At 43.7% G+C, this 17,133-nt stretch overlaps 1 protein-coding gene across 3 annotated transcripts in view; it reads right to left on the minus strand.

Annotated features, from left to right (window-relative positions):
• Positions 1–908: 908 nt before the first annotated feature.
• The window catches only part of LOC101794117 (probable cation-transporting ATPase 13A4), a 42,124-nt gene continuing 25,899 nt past the window's right edge, over positions 909–17,133 (minus strand). For 2 of the 3 annotated variants that reach the window (XM_072042208.1, XM_072042209.1), the window contains 13 exons: positions 15,935–16,059; positions 14,802–14,965; positions 13,674–13,796; positions 12,952–13,031; positions 12,550–12,592; positions 11,534–11,643; positions 10,200–10,296; positions 9,390–9,462; positions 8,667–8,841; positions 8,014–8,228; positions 6,734–6,822; positions 5,024–5,104; positions 909–4,550 (listed from right to left, as the gene is read on the minus strand). In XM_072042208.1, the coding sequence (XP_071898309.1) occupies positions 4,329–4,550; positions 5,024–5,104; positions 6,734–6,822; positions 8,014–8,228; positions 8,667–8,841; positions 9,390–9,462; positions 10,200–10,296; positions 11,534–11,643; positions 12,550–12,592; positions 12,952–13,031; positions 13,674–13,796; positions 14,802–14,965; positions 15,935–16,059 (1,597 nt within the window). In that variant the 3' untranslated portion in view covers positions 909–4,328. The remainder of the gene's footprint in view (positions 4,551–5,023; positions 5,105–6,733; positions 6,823–8,013; positions 8,229–8,666; positions 8,842–9,389; positions 9,463–10,199; positions 10,297–11,533; positions 11,644–12,549; positions 12,593–12,951; positions 13,032–13,673; positions 13,797–14,801; positions 14,966–15,934; positions 16,060–17,133) is intronic. The other variant, XM_005014317.6, reaches the window with a different exon arrangement.

A 17,133-nucleotide genomic window follows, 5' to 3' on the forward strand; every position in this document is an offset into this window, starting at 1 on the left:
CTCACCCCACCTGGCTGGCTTGTGTGGAGGAGGCAGACTGCAGTGCTCTGGGGGGGCAGGTTGGCTCTGGTGGGTCTCTGCCTTGACTTTTGCAGGCACTGAGGATGGATGGCAGTCGGGTGTTTCAGGCAGCAAGAGAAGGGCAACAAGGGTACAGTGAGAGACCTGGAGAGCTTGTTCAGAGCTCTGCCTCGGCCACCATTTCCCCAAGATGCCTGGCAAGGGCCCTCATTTCGCAGAGGGGGTTACACCGGGAAGCATTTACGACCTTCCTAACTGACAAGCCCAACCAGAAGGCTGGGCCCACAGCTTTGCTGGACTGCAACGGAGAAGGAAACCCTTCCGGAGGGCAATCCAGAGCTCTCCAGTTCAACTCCAGCCCTGTACAGGTCCTGGAGACACACAGCTCCAGGCCCTCTCCAGCTGCTTAGTCAGGCACAGGGGATCTTGGCAGCTCCTGAGAGAGGCAAATCCGCAGGACAAAGAGCTCGCCACCCAGAGCCACACCACAGGGCAGGAGGAAGCCCAGAAAGAAAGACAGGAGGGGCGTGCTGGGGCTTGCCTGCCTTTTCCATTTTCTCACATTTTGCAATTTGAACCCTCATTTTTGGTGCACAGCATGTCCCACCTTACTGCTGTTCAGGTTCTTTTTCTCCTTTGTACACTCATTAAATCTCTATTTTTGCCCAAGGACCATGTGTCCATTCAACTGTAAGGAAACGTGAAGCTGTAGCCATGCCAAAAGATTCTGGTGCTGTATAAAGAAACCAGCAGGTAATGTACAGAAGGCAGTAAAACAGCACCCTCTGTCCCCAAAGAAAAAAAAGAAAAAAGAAAAAAAAAAAAAAGAGAGAGAGATTTATAATTAAATTGATATTTATTTCAGCAGATAAGTCAGGCTGTATTTAGAGTAATCTGTAGAGTTAATCAAGCACAAAATATTCCATTCAAATAAGCAATCTCCTCTCCCTAGAAGTTTAAAAGGCAGCTACAACAAGCATGTAAAATCTCTGCCTTGTAACAACCTGGCATGTTCTCCAGCACTCACAGTCCACACAACTGAACACGTGCCAGTAACCAGCTGCTCATTCCAGCTGCCTTCCTGGGACATTCTCCATTTTTCCTGAGTTTCCTGTCAGTGACCCAGGCCCATTCCCTGTGGCCCATCTTCCAGGCAGAGGAAGACAATCATCAATCCATGGCATTGCTGATGTCCCCAGACTTTGGAGACAGCACCACGGTGCCTGCAGCCCCGCAGAGGCACCCTCCATCATCGGGATGTGGCCACCAAAACTGGCGTGGAAGTTTCGACGTGTCCTTATGCTGTTCCCTGGACTGTATACTTGCCTGACCTCACTGACAACCCAGTCACTGGGGCAGCACAACTGGTCCAGTTGGTGAATGCCTGCCCTGCTTGCATCCTTGGAGCTAAGCCACGGGCTGGTATGCCCGCATTCCTTCTGTATATATGGAGAGGGTGGGATGCAGTGAGCTCTGTGCAGTGGCAATCAGGAGGATGAGCAGGGCTGGAGGCACTGTGCAGGGAGGAGAGGGCAGCCAGTGGTGCCCGGGGGTGCTGCTGTCAGGGCCGATAAAGAGCCTGGCTGCTGGCCACTGGGCCAGGGAACACAGGCTAGCAAGACCCAATTTAGATGCTACAAGAGAGAGTAATGAGTTTAAATTCAGTTGTTGGCATCAGTCACCTGCACTATATGGCAACAGAGTTCTTTGCTTCCTTTCCCTGACCTGGCTGCTGTAGGTACCAGCTCCTTGTGCCTTGTTTTCCTCGTTGATTCTTGGGAGGTACTTGGTTTCCACAGTCCTCTCTGTAATCCTCCTGAAGACCTGTGATGTGCATCTAGTTCCTCAGGAGAAAGGTGCTAAATGAGTGGAAAACTGGTGTGTCTCGTAAAAGGTTTTGACCCATTAATGTTATTGCACACTACAACTGTTATTGGTGCTGGTCTGCATCTTTCAGAATGGGCTTTGTTCCTCCTTTGCTTGTGTGTGCTGACAAGTGGGCAGGGATCTGGCCTGCTGAGTAGTAGACAGAAACTGTGATGATTGTATCAAAATAAACAAGTAACAAATAAAAGAAAGTAGAGCACACACACACACACAAATATCTTTATTAACTAGGATGATTGTATTTCAAAAGAAAAATCAGATTTTGACATCAGCTGTTAAGAGTGGCTGCGTGGCTCCATGGATTGGCTGGGCTCCAGGGAGCCTGCCCTTTGCTTTAGTTTAAGAGAGCTAACCAGGATGGACAGTGCCTGCCGGCAAAGATCACTGGGGTCTGTCCAACCAGTGCCTGCTGCCAGTCACAAGACGAGAAAGTGAGCTTGGAGCTTTGATCCTCCAGGGGATTTTTCATCTGTGTTCAGATAGCTTGGACTGCAGACAGGGACTGTCAAAGCCACATCCAGGGCTGTCGATCTGTGTCTGCCCTTATGCAGCCCCAGAATTTGCAAAAAAAAAGAGACTATCCCAGCAGGGGGATGTGGGCTGGGAGCTCTGATGTCCCCCCAGAGGTAACAGATGGGAGCTTTGATGTGTGTGTATGAGCAGCTCTCTGCAGCAATGATGTGCGTAACACATCACCTGTCTCCTGACTGCCACGGAGTTAAGCTGTGTAAGCAGTTCAGTGCAGCGGTGACAGACCACATAGCTCTGCTGATCAAACTGTGGCTGATGTGAGTGAGGGAAGATGATAAAATATGCCCCACTACAGCTGGAGACACCGGACTTGCACAGGAGCAAAAGATTGACATCTTAAAGACTGGCGTAGGTTAAATGTCATCTAGCATCTTTATTCTGTTTCCTTGCAGGTAAGACTGTATTTCAGCAGTAGGCAAGCAGGTCTTTATCTTGTCGACCCTACAAACTCCATAGGTTTGCCAAAGTTGACACTTCTATACTATTACCAATTGTGACATAAATATTTGCCTAGTCTGCAGCCTACTGCAGCTGGCACTTTGTTATATGCAGCAACATATTTCTTGTGTGCGGGAGCTCACAAATAGGACAGTGAATTTGGTCTCTGAGGAAATTATTACTGTACCCCAAACAGCGGATGGCAGGAATAACTCCACTAAGCTGCACTCATGCTTTCTCCTGAAACTGCAAGGAGTGCACAGAGGAAGAGACAAAACCTCTAGCTTTTACCTACCACTGGGATTTGTTGCAAACTGGGAATGCTTCTTAACTTTGGAGAGATATTCATGAACAAACGCAAACCACTTCTGGTTTGTGTCAAGTTATGTGGCCTTGTGGGAGGTATTTACCATTAGGTAAACTGCAGTATGTTAGGAGGTATTTAACCCATCTACTTTTGTCAAAGTTGTCTAAAATGGGGAAATAAATGCTCTGAGTCAAATAAATGCTTTATTCAAGTTGAAACACTTTTTCTTTTTAGAAAAATAGTATTAGTTATTTTTTATGCATGCTAAACTCTTTTCAAACACAGTTCTGAAAGACAAGTTGAATAAAAACAATGCATAATCTCCAGTGATTTCTTTTAGTTTTCCAGCACTACTTTAAAAGACCAAAGGAGTCTTTACCATGATTCCCAATCTGCCCAATTCTTTGAGTTTCTGTTTCAATGCAAGACCAGTTTAGCATTAGACTGTGGGAACATACAATCTCCTGTGTTGAAGTGACCAGAAAGTGCTTCTCGACCCTACCCAGGAAATGCATGGGCAAGCTACAGCTGTGAAAAACAAATTGTGCAGTCAGTTGGAGGGGACAACTTTCCCACGCACATCTTATCCAAAGAATGAACTGTCCTTCTTGGTCCTAAGCCTCACTGACTGATGTCATGTTGTACCCAGCTGTGGACAGAGCTGTCAAATGTCCTAAGCAGGAAGTCAGCCTAGCATCAGAGGGCTAAGAAAATACATGTTCGTGGGAACTGATTGTTTTGGTTGGATAAACCTTGCAGAAATGTTTGCTGCTGTTGCATTTACATCCTGCAGAAGTTCAGCACAATGAGAAAAGCATCCCTGAAAGACACCACCACGTAATGCAGCTCGTGAGAAGGATGCAGCAATGGTGTTTCAACCATGAACACTTTGACAGTCTTCAACTGGCTGCTCCATTTACAGCTGGCCATTCCTATGTGGGTGAAGGGAGAGAAGATAACAGTGTTATGGCTTCATGCTACTAGCCAGCTTTTCTGCTTCTGGTTGATTAAAAAATGAGCCAGGCCCAGTTAGGCTTAGAATGAGGGGTAGCAGTGGGTCAATCCTTCCTCTTTTCTTATGTCTCTGCAATAGTCCTTCTATAGCCAACGGCAACTGTCCTCAATGTGTCCTCCACAGTTTCCTTCAGAGTGTGTCCTCATTGCTGTCAAATGTTGGATTGCTATGGCCTCCCATATTTTCATCTACTGATATTGCCACGGAATCTGAGAAGAAGGTTTCATTCAGAGGTGGCCAGGATGAGTCCTGCTCTAACACCCGCTGCAGCCTCTTGTAATGGCTCTTTGAGTGGTACCGGAAAGTCTTTTTCAGCAGCAGCCACAAGGCTCTGTTCTCAATGACAGCTTCCTGTAAAAGAAAGAGCAAAAAGGAAAATTTTGGAGGACTCAGCAGGTTTTCCTCTTTATCCACAGGACACAGGGCAAGTAGTGGAGACCTAGATCTCCCACACTCTCCTGTTCATCCACATCCCTCAAAAAGCCTGTTGCTGAGGGCTTCTCATACCAGCTCTACCAGACCTCAACACCAGAAAGATTCTGCAGGATTTGAGTAGAAAACACTGAAAGACTCCTCATCTTTCAGTGACTTGGGGCAGGGTCTGATACATCCCATTCACTAAGGGAAAGAAAAGGTAGTTGGGCCTGGCATTCCTTACATCCAATCACTCAGATGTGGGGATCTGAAGAGAGGAGGTGTGAGGCAGCAGCAAAAGTTTTACTGGATATTCCCCAACTGGACTGAGAAGGATGGAGAAAGGGTGGGACCTGACCCTGCTGTCTCCCCAAAGAGTGTGACAGGTACATTCAAAGAAGCACACTCACCTCAACAAGAAAGGACACAGCAAGTGTGACCGCAAGCATTACCACCATGGAGATCCGCCAGCTGGTGGGGGTGCAAACAAGCTGGGAAGAAAGCAGAAGCCAGTAAGCAATGTGTGCACACTAGGCACTGGTGGGAGCTTGTGTCATCAACAGCCAGAATCCCCACACTGGCTGTGCATTGCTGACAAACCAATGTTGCCACTTATCCTGAGGAATTACTGATAAAGAAACATTTAAACTTATGACCCGGCAGAGAAAACCGTACTCCAGAACAGCAGCAGGAAATCTAAGTGTTTCCTTTCTTCCTAATATCAAAATTAGTTCCAAGTATTTCAAATTCCAAACCCAGTTCCAGCTTCCCATAGCTGGCAGCAATGGTTTTCTGGCTGTCGCTCAACTTATTTGGGAGATGCAGCTCAGATCCAAAATTTGGATCAGCAGTTTCTTCAGGGCTAGGCTACTGCGGTTTCTTATTGCCACTCCCTCCTTCTGACTTCTCAGCAAATCCAGTGCAAGCCCCCCAGATTTGCAGTTCTCCCCAAAGGCATTTTAGCCCCTCACGGCTGCAGTGCTGACACTGTCCTGTGCCACCACAGCCCACAAACAGGACTAAGACTTGCTTTCAAGTGCCATCTCGTGGCAGAGTCTTTAACTGGGTGTGCCTGCTCAGCCTCTGCTCTAAACTGTTAACAAGGTGAGGCAGCTGTGCTTGGCTACTTGGCGTTCAAAATCCAAGTATGTTATTCTCATCTGTGTTTCTGTTTCTTTCATTATTTCCATTTCTAAATCCACCTGCCAGCTCTCATATAAAGATACAGGAGTGGAAGCAGCATCGTGCTCAGTACCTGTTATCCAAAGCCATCACGCTTCATCGCTCTGTTAACATATGTAGTAAAAAAATAGCCGTGTATTTCTTTTGTTGTTTTGTTCTCATGACTCCTAGTACAAGGTTGTGAGACAATCACAGCAGAGGATATTAACATCTTCCTTACAACTTCCAGCCTTAATGTATTAATGGCTGGGTCCACTAACAATGCTGTCCTACAGCCGATGTAGATCTTACCCTTCCCTTGCATCTCTCCTAGAATGAATTTGCACAAGGCAACTCCCAGCTTGTGTTCTGCCAGACTAAATAAACCAAGCCCTACTGGCATTTACCAAGACAAATCCTCTGCCATGACAGCCTCGCTAGTCTTTCTCTACAGCTGTTCCAAACCCAAATGCTGCTTTAGGAAATTACAGGCTGTCTGACATTTAGACAGGGAGCCTGAAAATGCTGGGGAGTGAGTACTGAAAATTGCTGAGAATGCTGAATTTTCAAGAGGATCTGTGTGCAGCACAGGCTGAGAATCTGAACTGCATGGTGTTTTAGTTTAAAGCTGCAGGCCCTAGCTCCTTTCTTCTGGCTTCACAGCTATCAAGCCACAACATACCAATCATGGTACGTTTAGCAATGTCGTCTCTTGCTGCATGCACAATTCACTGAAACAATCAAACTGAGGTATAGCTGTCCAGTTGTCAGAATGCACAGGTCTTGTTTGTTAAATATCCTAATAGTTGTGGAGCTACAATGTCTCCAGAAGGTTCTTCAATCCCATCACCTAAAATCCATCTCTTTAAACCTGATTTGTCATCAGAGGTGCCAAACATCCCTGCAGAAATCTGTGCCTTTTGTTAAAAACAGTCACAGTGCAGGGGAACAATACTCACATCCATCTTAGAGTAGAGACCATCAATATCAGCAAACACCAGAAAGAGGCAAACACCCAGCTGCCCCATGAGCACCAGGATGAACACATCTGAAGGAACAAGAACAAGCAAATTAAACCACAGGTATATGAGCACTCTCAGCTGCTTGCCTTTACTACAGAAGATTGTAACCATAATTTTCCATGTTAAACACTCAAAAAAAAATATCCATTAGATAGCAAAGAATTTTCAGCAAAAGAAAAAATGAACAGAGTAAAGCCCCAGCTTCACTCAGTCAAGCAGATATATATTAGGCTGGGATGAGCCTTGCACAAATAGATTTAAAATGCCAGAAGAGTATTTTGATCATTTGATCTGACCTCTCACACTGAGAAGCCAGAGAACTTTTCAGCAAGTCTCACACCAAGCTCATTATCTCCTGTCATTCAGAAAGAAGTCTAGGATGTAGTCTTGCTCTTGTCGATATAATTAGGAGCTCTGCCCTCCATTTTAATAATACCAAGACTTCGCTCTTGATCAGGATCTAAAATCTCTGAGTAATTGAGAATTTACCCTCTCTCCCCCCAAGGCAAATATTGCAATAATATGCAGATTATATTTTTCTTCAGCTGGCATGTGCCAGACTTCACCCTCCATCCACTCACTCAAGTTTTGCCTAAGACTGATGACCTTTCTGCTACCTGGGAGGAAGGTCCCCTCCTCACTATTACTGAACCTAAACATCCAAGCCATGAACCCTACAGCATTAAATTAGTTCTTTAGCACAAAAGAGCTGAACAGAGCTTTGCCTGAGAGACAGCTGCAGGATTGTCCCACAGACAAAAAGAATAGCCCTCCTATGCCATGCAGCAACTTCTAGAACTTCAAAATCATGTGCTGACCTTCCATTCATATCAGTCTTTCAGAGGCAGAAAAGACCTACTAGACTTCATTAATTTGTTCTAACGTAACATGACTTCCTTAAGTACCATGATGCTTCTGCAAGCCAACTCCACCAATTTTTATCATACTATGGAGTTCGTTTCAGAAACCCAAATGTCTGGGCCAATTTTTTAGCAGCACAGAAGTACAAAAAGTGGGTCCACCTCAGAGAGCTGCTGATTAAAGGATGCCACTGAGACTAAAGCTTCCAAAAGCTGACCTTTAGTCATTTAGGGATCCACTATTGGGTTCCTGCTTTTTTGGCTGGCATCACTTTGGTCAAGTTTTAACTTTGTCCTAGTGAATTGACTTCATGAGCTGACCTACTCACACATCCCTCCCACCCTTCCCACACTTACAGTTTGTGTAGATGGGTTTCCTGAAAGGCTTTCCCTTGGAAAACACTAGAGCAACAATGAGGCAGTTGATGGTACTCAGTAGCCACACTGTGGTGTTTTCATAGCTCTTGTAGCCATTGTCTGCTTCATTAGGGGCTCCATCTCCCATCCCATGGAGGCCCAGGCTGGAAACAGAGGACGAATTCTCCATGTGGCTGTCTACTGAGAGGCAGGCGCTGTAAAAAAGCATCACTCTGGTTAGCGAATGATCTCTGTCCTGGCCATTTCACCTGGCCACTATCAGGCATCCTTCCTCATCATCATGATTTGCTCCCGCTGTCAAAAGGATGTAGGTTGTTGGCAGTGCCCCCAGTCTTACCTACTGAACGTGGCAAAGCCTAAGTTCAAACCTACATGGATACTCTGGTCTTCCCCACAATCCATTACTCTTCTTAGTGCTCATCAGAGTGTTCTTACCACTAGCACCGTGCTGCACTTTTTTTTGGTTAGGGACCTGCAGACACCACTGCTTACTCTGTTAGCAGCTGGCAGGGAAGCAGAGGGTCTGCTTGCAGCTGCTCACCCACACTATAATCAAGCTGATCAATAGTATCATGCAGACCTGTCTCTCTGTGTCTGCCCTGTGCCACCCAAGTCCCAAGAAGGGGACCTACCTGTGTATATCGGTCCTTGAATACCAGGGCTGCTTCTGGACCATCAGAAATCCAAAAATTTGCATGCTGAGGCTGAAGAGGATGTTAAGTACGACAGAGAGCAGCAATGGGGGTGAGATGAGTTGGCTAGGAGGCCTGTAGGGAACCAGCTTTGGGTAGGCTTCTGTGAAACTCACTGAAACATGTACGGGTATGTTTACTAGTGTGTCCAAAATACCAGCAGTGCTGCTGTGTATTACTGACTGCTATCAACGGCCAGCACTTTTACATTCTGTAATGTTCACTATAGCACATATAAATTTTATATCAAGTACAAAATACAGAATTATTTTCTTACAAAATCTTATTGGCCACAGAATGGTTTAATTAATGCCATCTGTCTATCATGAGGCATTTTTCAAAAACAAATGTTAGATTTTATTTTATTTGGCTACTGTCAGGCCCAATGCTATAAGGATATGCCCCAGCTCTCCTGTTCTTTCGGTCACTTGTCAAGTCTGGCTTGTGATTTTTGTTTCCTTATGCTCAGCAACTGCACCACTACAAGCTACCCATTTCAGAGCTTTCTCTTCTCAAACAAGATGCCTTATTTACTTATCTAAAAGTGCAGTAGTCTACGTAGTCTCTTTCCATCCTTTCTGTACATAGGATGATGCATTTCCAAGCAGGTTAAAAATATGTGAGATCCATTCCCTTAATACAGAGGATGACTAAGGGGCTTACTTGTCACACCAATTACAGTGGTAATAGCCAGATCTTGGAACAAAAATTGGTAATTCCCAAAGGTGTTTAGTTGCTGAAAAGAGGAACACAAAGAAAAAACATTACAAATCAGACATTTGCTGTCGGCTTGTTTATATCATCTCCAGAAAGCCGTATTATTTTCACGGAGCTAATGCTCTGCTGTTTGTTCTGAAATTCCAAGAGTACGCTACTGAGCAGATAAAGGGACCGCACAATCCACCACCCTGCCAATAGATTCATCATCACGGGGCCTGCAGTGAATGCACTCATTTTGTGCATTGTTTGGACTAATGACACTCCCAGTTGACTCAGTGCGATAAAGACGCCTCTTTGAAGAGACACATCCTTTCTGCGTGCTGGGTGACTTCTGAACTGAAGCCCTCCTCTCTAGTTGGGAAGGAGCCATGTAAAAGTGGTTTAAGGCATTCCAGGGGATTTTGCTTACTGTCAAGCTAATTCATGCTTTAAATGCTGAGTAAATTGCAACAACATATGCTTATGCCAGATTCTCCCTTTCCACAGACATATGTCCTTATACGAAATACTGTTCAATACCTCAGCCTTCTTTTTGCCCAGAGCAGATCCTGAGCCCATTGGCTGGAGTTAATGAGAAGAATTCAGTTTTCAGATAAGTGTACAGAAGGACCAAAAGATCATGTTAGAGAAGTTTGCAGCTCAGGTAAACCTCTGTATCCTAGTTTTATTGTGGCTCTTATGCCATGCTTCTCTTACAAAGGAACAGTAGCTCATCCTGTTCTATTGAACAAGGCCCATATTCCCAAGACATACCCAGTACAGTAGGAGGACACCAAGGTACTGAATGGTGCTGTACAGTGCCATGTACTTGAACATGCAGAAGGAAGTGACCAGGGCAGCACGACCCTCCCTGTGTGCGGATAGGAATAAAGGGCAACAATTAGGTGATGATCTGCTCCTGTTGCCAATCTTCTGAAAATGCAGTTGAAAACCAAGGCATTTGTCACAAGGACAGAAGGCTCTACTGTTTTCTTTACTGGGAGGTGAAGTAAATAAAACCTGGCTTGAACAAAAGTAAAATCTTCACTTGCAGAAATCTTGCAGCAAGCGAAACAGCTTGATTCCAGTAAATCATGTTCCCAACAATACAATTTACCCCAGCAAGTTTTCCTGCTGACACTAATAGCACAGATAACAATTCCACACGAGGAAAAGCATACAAAGGCAAGAACCTGCTCGGTGAGTTCAAAATGACAAGTCCTGTCTTCCTGCAGTGACCATGTAGTATCCAATGACAGTAAAAGACTCTTTCCAAGTCCTTCCCAGTTATTTATCTGGCAACTAAGCAAAATTGTGACCCTGGCCTTCTTCACAGCAAAATTAAATACCTTTGGGATTTTAGAGGAAAACCCATGAGAATAAGGAAGACTCCTATCCAATGTTGTAGATTCCTCAGAAAACTGTGTTTAGTGGTCAGAGCAATGGACTAGGCTTGTTGTTGTGTCTACTCTTAGCTTCACCGCAGCTCACAACATCACATAGAGGTATTCCTTCTCTGAGCTCTAGTTGGAAGAAGCTCTAGGAAGAGACTCCATGATGAAATAACCTGCAGACCCAATGCTAACGCCCTTCCTAATGAAGTTCATGCTCTAGACAGTGAATTCTTCCAACTCCCGACGTTCACTGCAACAAATGCTTAAGTTTGGCACAGCCCTGCTTCCTTCTACTTTCCTCAGTAAGAAGCAGAAAACTTACCTTTTTCAAAACTTAACTAAGGGAGTGGTACAACAGATGCTAATGTTTTGCTTGCATAGGGTATTAGAGACACAGCCTAACAGTAGTGACTAGGTTGACATTGTGGACATTTGGTTCAGCTTATGTAGTACTGTTCATTTTGCATTTAAAATATTGCTAATGACAAAATGCTCAGCTGTAGTTGCCCTCCTCCGGTAGCTTTGAGGGGAAAGAATTAATTTATCTTAAAGGAATTTCAGGCAGTAACTAAGCAAATGGTGATTTCCATGTCAAAGACATTTATTTTTCTCCATATATATACACTCTGGCCTAGTGGGAACAACTAACACTAATACCTGAGAGGAGTGGGGACTGTCTTCTTAATGTAACAGGAAACAAAAATCCATGCTTACCTGATTAGCTCTGGCACACATGCTATGCTGGGGGTTTGGGATGTGAAAGGTGAAGCTACAGATGCCTCCTGCTCTGACAGCGATATCCCTGCATGCGCCACTTTCAAAGCCTGAAAGGCAGAGTCCTCTTCAGCACTTACAAGCCAGAAGGACACAGGAACTGACGTGTCAGCCAAGAAACAAGTTCTTATTACAGTATGTGTTCTGTGAACAGCAACCCCTTCTCACTCCCTGGTTGTGCTCCACCCAAAAGGTTTATCCGATAGGGTGTAGTTGGGGCATCAAGTGCAGAAGCAGTAAGGGGATGTGAGCATGATAAAGCCCATTTGCCACAAACCCCAGAGCCATCCACCACCAGCTGCAGAAGACAGGGTTGGCTGTGCCTCCTTTGTCAGTTCTTCCATGAGATCACATCTTAGGTAGAAGTCTAGCTTCTCTGCTTGCTTACCCTGGGAGAACACTTGGGACTTTATTTAAATGCAAGTGAGTGCTTCACTGCCAAGGTGGCATTGCTCCCACTGCCACAAGGATGTGTGAAGTCATGGAGTGAACTGAACCTGCCAGCAAACCCAGAAGGTAGTTATGGATACCTCCTGAGCATGGATCATTCCTCTTGGGAAAAAAAAAAAATAAAAAAATCCTTGCCTTGCACTTCTAAAATATGCACTTTCAACAGTCTTTTAGGGCTGTATCTGTTTCCCTGGGAAATCTCCTCCTCACCCCTGTATCCCCTAGCCCCAAAACTGCAGGTGTTGACAGAAAACCCAGTGGAGGATTTGGAGAATCTTCTGGTGTTTTTTGCAAAAGAAATTAATCAGTCCTCAACACTGCAGTTTGCAACGGTATCAATTCTTGCATGGCTAGAGGGGATCAGGCCTGAATCAATGCTAGTGACAGGGAAATTGCTCTATAAATAAGTAGAGGGCTCCCATCTCCAGCATGTGCTCAGTCTGGGGTATTCTACTGGAACTGCATTCATTTTTAAAATAAATATATTGTAAAGAATTTTCACTTACCCCACAGTCATTGGCTCCATCTCCACACATGCCCACAAAGTAACTAAAAAAATAAAGAGACCTACAGTTCAGTGCTGGGAAAAATAAGACCTATAAACAGAAGGGAAGCAGAGCCTCCTTGTTTTGTGCAAGCCATGCCAGCTTCAAATCCAGAAAGAGAAGAATGAAAGATGAACGTAGAAAACTCAGAATTATGAGAGTGTTAGGTATTTGTTTGCAAAACCAGCATGACACCAACAGTGTCTCTTCTTAAATAGGCTTGTGAAACTTAATTGCCAAGCTGTGCTTTTGTAGAAGCTTCAGTTTTGTGTACTTCTAGGAAACACGATGTTAGAGAAAAGCTAGCTTTTTAAAAGTCTGGAAATTCATCACTTCCTAACTCAGTGCTTATTAAGAACTTACTCCAACTTTTGAAACTCTTCTACAAGGCTGGATTTCTGACCAGGAGACATTCTAGCAAAAACTGTTCCATTCAGGAGAAGCTGTAAGGAGGAAAAAAAAAAAAAAAAAAGTGATTTTTTAAGCACTTGATGCAAGTCAGTGATTTTAGTGATAATCTGAAATAGAAACCACCAAAAAGTCATATTTCCAAACAACTGCTGCTAGACTCCAAAGCAGGAAAGGTTGAGGATCAAAGATAAAAGGTATCTTGATTTGGAAAAATAACAATCACAACTCAGACATTAGACCTGGTGTGTCATTTATCAGATGAACACATATTACCAAGCAGAGATATACTAGCAAATAATTCATGATACTATCCTTTACATTAAACTGACAAATCATGCCAAATTGCATACTGTGTAATACCATTTTCTCCTTTTCTTCAACACCTGAGAGAAGCAGTTCTGTGCAAGGGCCAGACATATGGCCACAAATGTTTTAAGTCATGTCCTTACATTACAAGACTGGTCTGATCCTCTTGTGCAGGAAAAAAAAAAACAGGGATTTTCAAACCTTTCCCCACACATTAACATCAGAGATTCAACAAGCCCACAAGTTATTTCAGGCTTAGAGTTATTTCCAAAAGATGTCCTGATACAGATCTATTCAGCTAATGATATCAGGACAATTTGAATCTACTGATTGGCAAGCCTACCCCAATTAAATAATCCAGATCTTACCTTTGGAAGTAAGTGGCTGAAATGTTGTGCTATAATTTGGTAAGATTTTCCACTCATGGCAAAATGGTACTGGCCTGATCCCACTGCCAGCCTAATTCTTCTTTCAGTCTGACTGTCATCTTCCTGTAAAAAAAAAAAAATCCAGAATTAGTGCTCTTCCTAAGCCCTCAAAAGTTACTACGTGCTTTTACGGACAAAGAAAAGGACATCCCATGAAAAGGGCACTTGTGAAGACTCTGAGAGATCTGGATTCATTTGCCTGGATTTATAAATGTATTCAGGCATATTATGGTATCAATTTCAACTGGGTTCCTTATATGCTTTGAAAGCTCATCCTCAACATTCACATGTTTGGTATAATTTCTGCAGCAGTGGCAATCTGATGGGCTGCACTGTGAGTGAGAGGGGCTACAGGGAACATATAGGCACCATAGCTAGGCATGCCTTCTTGCAGTGAAATACAATGAAGATGCTGCTGAGGCTGGGCTTTGGTGGAAATGAGCCCCTCAACAGCCCCTGCAGAGATTCCCTACCATCTGCTTGACTCTAATACTTCTTAGAGGAGGGTCAGCACCTTCAGCCATACTCTGCAGGGAGAGAGTAACAGGTCTTTGTCTCAGTTCCTTTGTGGAGATGTTTGAAGAAATACAATTTCTTAGTATAGCTAGCCTATGTTTCACTGTGTATTTGCAATTTCTCAACCGTTAATCTGTGTTTTAATTCTGCAGGTATGGGAAAGCACTCTCTATGTGTTCAAACAGGGCTTGTTCCTTCAGTGCAGTTCCACTGAGTCCACCTCTCTACTACCGAACCTACCTTGCAGGGAAACATGCTTGAAAATTGCGTCAGCTAAGCATGAGGGCTATAGTCAAATCTTGTGTACAGCTGTTCTCAAACCTAACCCAGACAGTTAACAAAAATAGTGTTTACAGGATAATATGCTAGGAAGGAAGCTCTAGGGTAGTAAGTATATCACTGTTTTTAAACACTTTTCTAGCACATAACATTCTGACATGCAGATGATGGTGAATAACTGGTCTCTGTTATACTAGCATAATCCCACTGTATTATTTCAAGCATTCCAACTCAGTTTTCTTTCCTGCTGCACATCACCTGCTTTACACTCACCAGGCTTCCATATTCTTCAGTTTTGTTTTCTTCTAGTGGTTTCCAGGTAACAGATGCTAAAAAAGATCCAGGTATTTTGTTTGCTTCCACAAGAATCACTCTGTTTGTTGGAGAAATCATCCCAGCATTTTTGGCAACAGTTACAGCTGTCTGAATGTTATCACCTAGAAAAATCAAGGGCGGCATTATCTACAGTGAGGAATTGTTTATAAAGGAAACATTAGCCTTTTCCTGAATTCCCAGTTTTCAAATATAATCCCAGGTATCAATACAATTTCAGTGTCTATGCATAAGGAAGTTTTTGATAAAGATCACAACTTTGCAGATGAGGTCTGTCTCAATAATTAAATACATATTTCATCTGGCCTGAGCTTGAAGAAATCTAGCTGGGGAGTGTGCTCCTAGTTTCTGTGTTTTAGGCAAGAAAAAAATAAGGGATTCACTCTTAAGTTGAGCTAGTATCACTGATTCACAGCAATTGCCTTTAAATGTCTTTGGTGTAAGACAGGTACTGAAATAAGTGAAGCCCAAGAAGACAAGGTCTGTGTAATTCCTGGAAAAATGTCTTTGGACAATGGAAAAACTCGGATTTATCCTATCCAAATCCAAACCAGCTCTTCAAGAAAAAAAGAAAAAAAAAAAAAATTGGGGGGGGAGGGATAAATAGGGACTGGTAGGCATGAAGTACCAGATGTCACAATGTTTTATCCTGGTATCCATGCTTGATCTTGGCTCATTTATAACAAAAGAATTTCACAAGATCCTATAAAGAAGGGATCTGGCATGACATGTCTTCATGTACAACACCTGATAACCTTAGCAGGGCGAACAAATGGGCTCACTAGAAAGTGTCAGAGGAACAGCAAGGCTGATTTATGGGGAAAGGGGAACAGATAGAGTCAGGTATTTGACAAAGCCCAGCGAAGTTGTCAGGGACATAAGCCTGCATAGGTCAACTCATGTGATTATTACAACACAGTTGCTTCTTGGACTGTAATTGTCTGAAAGACACAAATGCCTGTGCCTTCCTACCAGTGGTGGTGATAAAGCAGCAGACTGCTTGTTCACTCACATATGGTTGAATTCCTTATCTGGGTGAGCAACCGCATAAATAATCCATCCTATTTAGATACCTGTGACCATAACACTCCTGATGTGGGCAGCACTGAGCTCTTCCAGTACAGGCTTTGTCGCTTTCTTCAGTCGGTTCTCCATTATCAGCAGACCTAGGAATGTCAGATCTGATTCCACCTCCTCCCTTAAGAATGAAGACGAGAAAGAGATGTAATTCCTCTTTTTCCTTTTGGCCTGAATTTGCTGATAGCCAGTTACAACAGTTAACCATCCTGCCTAATTCAAAAAGATTAAAATAATTTGTTTGCTTTTAGCAGTCTTAGGCTGTCTGTCTTCTGTGGTGTTATTAAACCAGCTGGGTTTGCATTCTACCAGCAGTAAGTGGTGCAGTAAGTGGATTCCCAAACTGGTCTGATTTGAAAAATTCATGCACACTACTCCTCTTCATTTGAGGTCTGTACAATGAAGACACACACCTCAGTAAACTTATCAGCTACTCGTAACAGTAGGACCCAAGTAAACATCATGTGGGATCTCCATCTCTCTCCTATTCTCTTTTTCACACCTGTGCTAATGCCTTTTCTATTTTTCAGTTGAACACACGCAGTTCAGAACAGAATTTCATAAACAATCCCATCATTGAGGTCTAAAAGAGAGGTTCCCCAGGAAGCTGGGGTGACTCCTCTGAAGAGTTTGAAAGAAGTAAAAGCTTTCAAACACTTATTTTAGCCACAGCTGTAAGTAGGAGGTGAGGTCAAACACTTGCATGGCAGTAAGAGCAGCTGAGTCAGGTGATGCTGAATAGTCACTGCTTTCATAGGAGAAGTAGTATTTGACCTCATATCATCCTTTTTCTCCTAGCAGTATATACATCACCCATGATATAACTGCACACAGAGCTGCAAACTCTGGGCCATATCACACACATTTGCTCATTGGGTTGGGTAAGTCTGTTATGACACCTGTCACAAGAATTAAACAAATCATTTGCACTTTGCCTCAGTGTCACTGACTCTTTCTGGAAAGTGAAAAACAAACACTGAAAAAGCAAGTGAGCCCTGTCTAGATTAGGACCTGCAGCTAGTAAACAAAAAGGACAACACATGCACCAAGTAACTATGAATGTTTCACAAGTGGTATTTCTGGAGTATCACAAGCAAGAGCTAGAGGGATTTGGGTAAAGAGCCTACAGACTCATATGGAGGTGTTTTTGAGTGAGGCCTGTGTAAAATTAGCTCCATGAGAGTAGCAGAAGAAT

Source organism: Anas platyrhynchos, chromosome 9 (assembly GCF_047663525.1).
Source record: "Anas platyrhynchos isolate ZD024472 breed Pekin duck chromosome 9, IASCAAS_PekinDuck_T2T, whole genome shotgun sequence".
NCBI classification, from domain to species: Eukaryota; Metazoa; Chordata; class Aves; order Anseriformes; family Anatidae; genus Anas; species Anas platyrhynchos.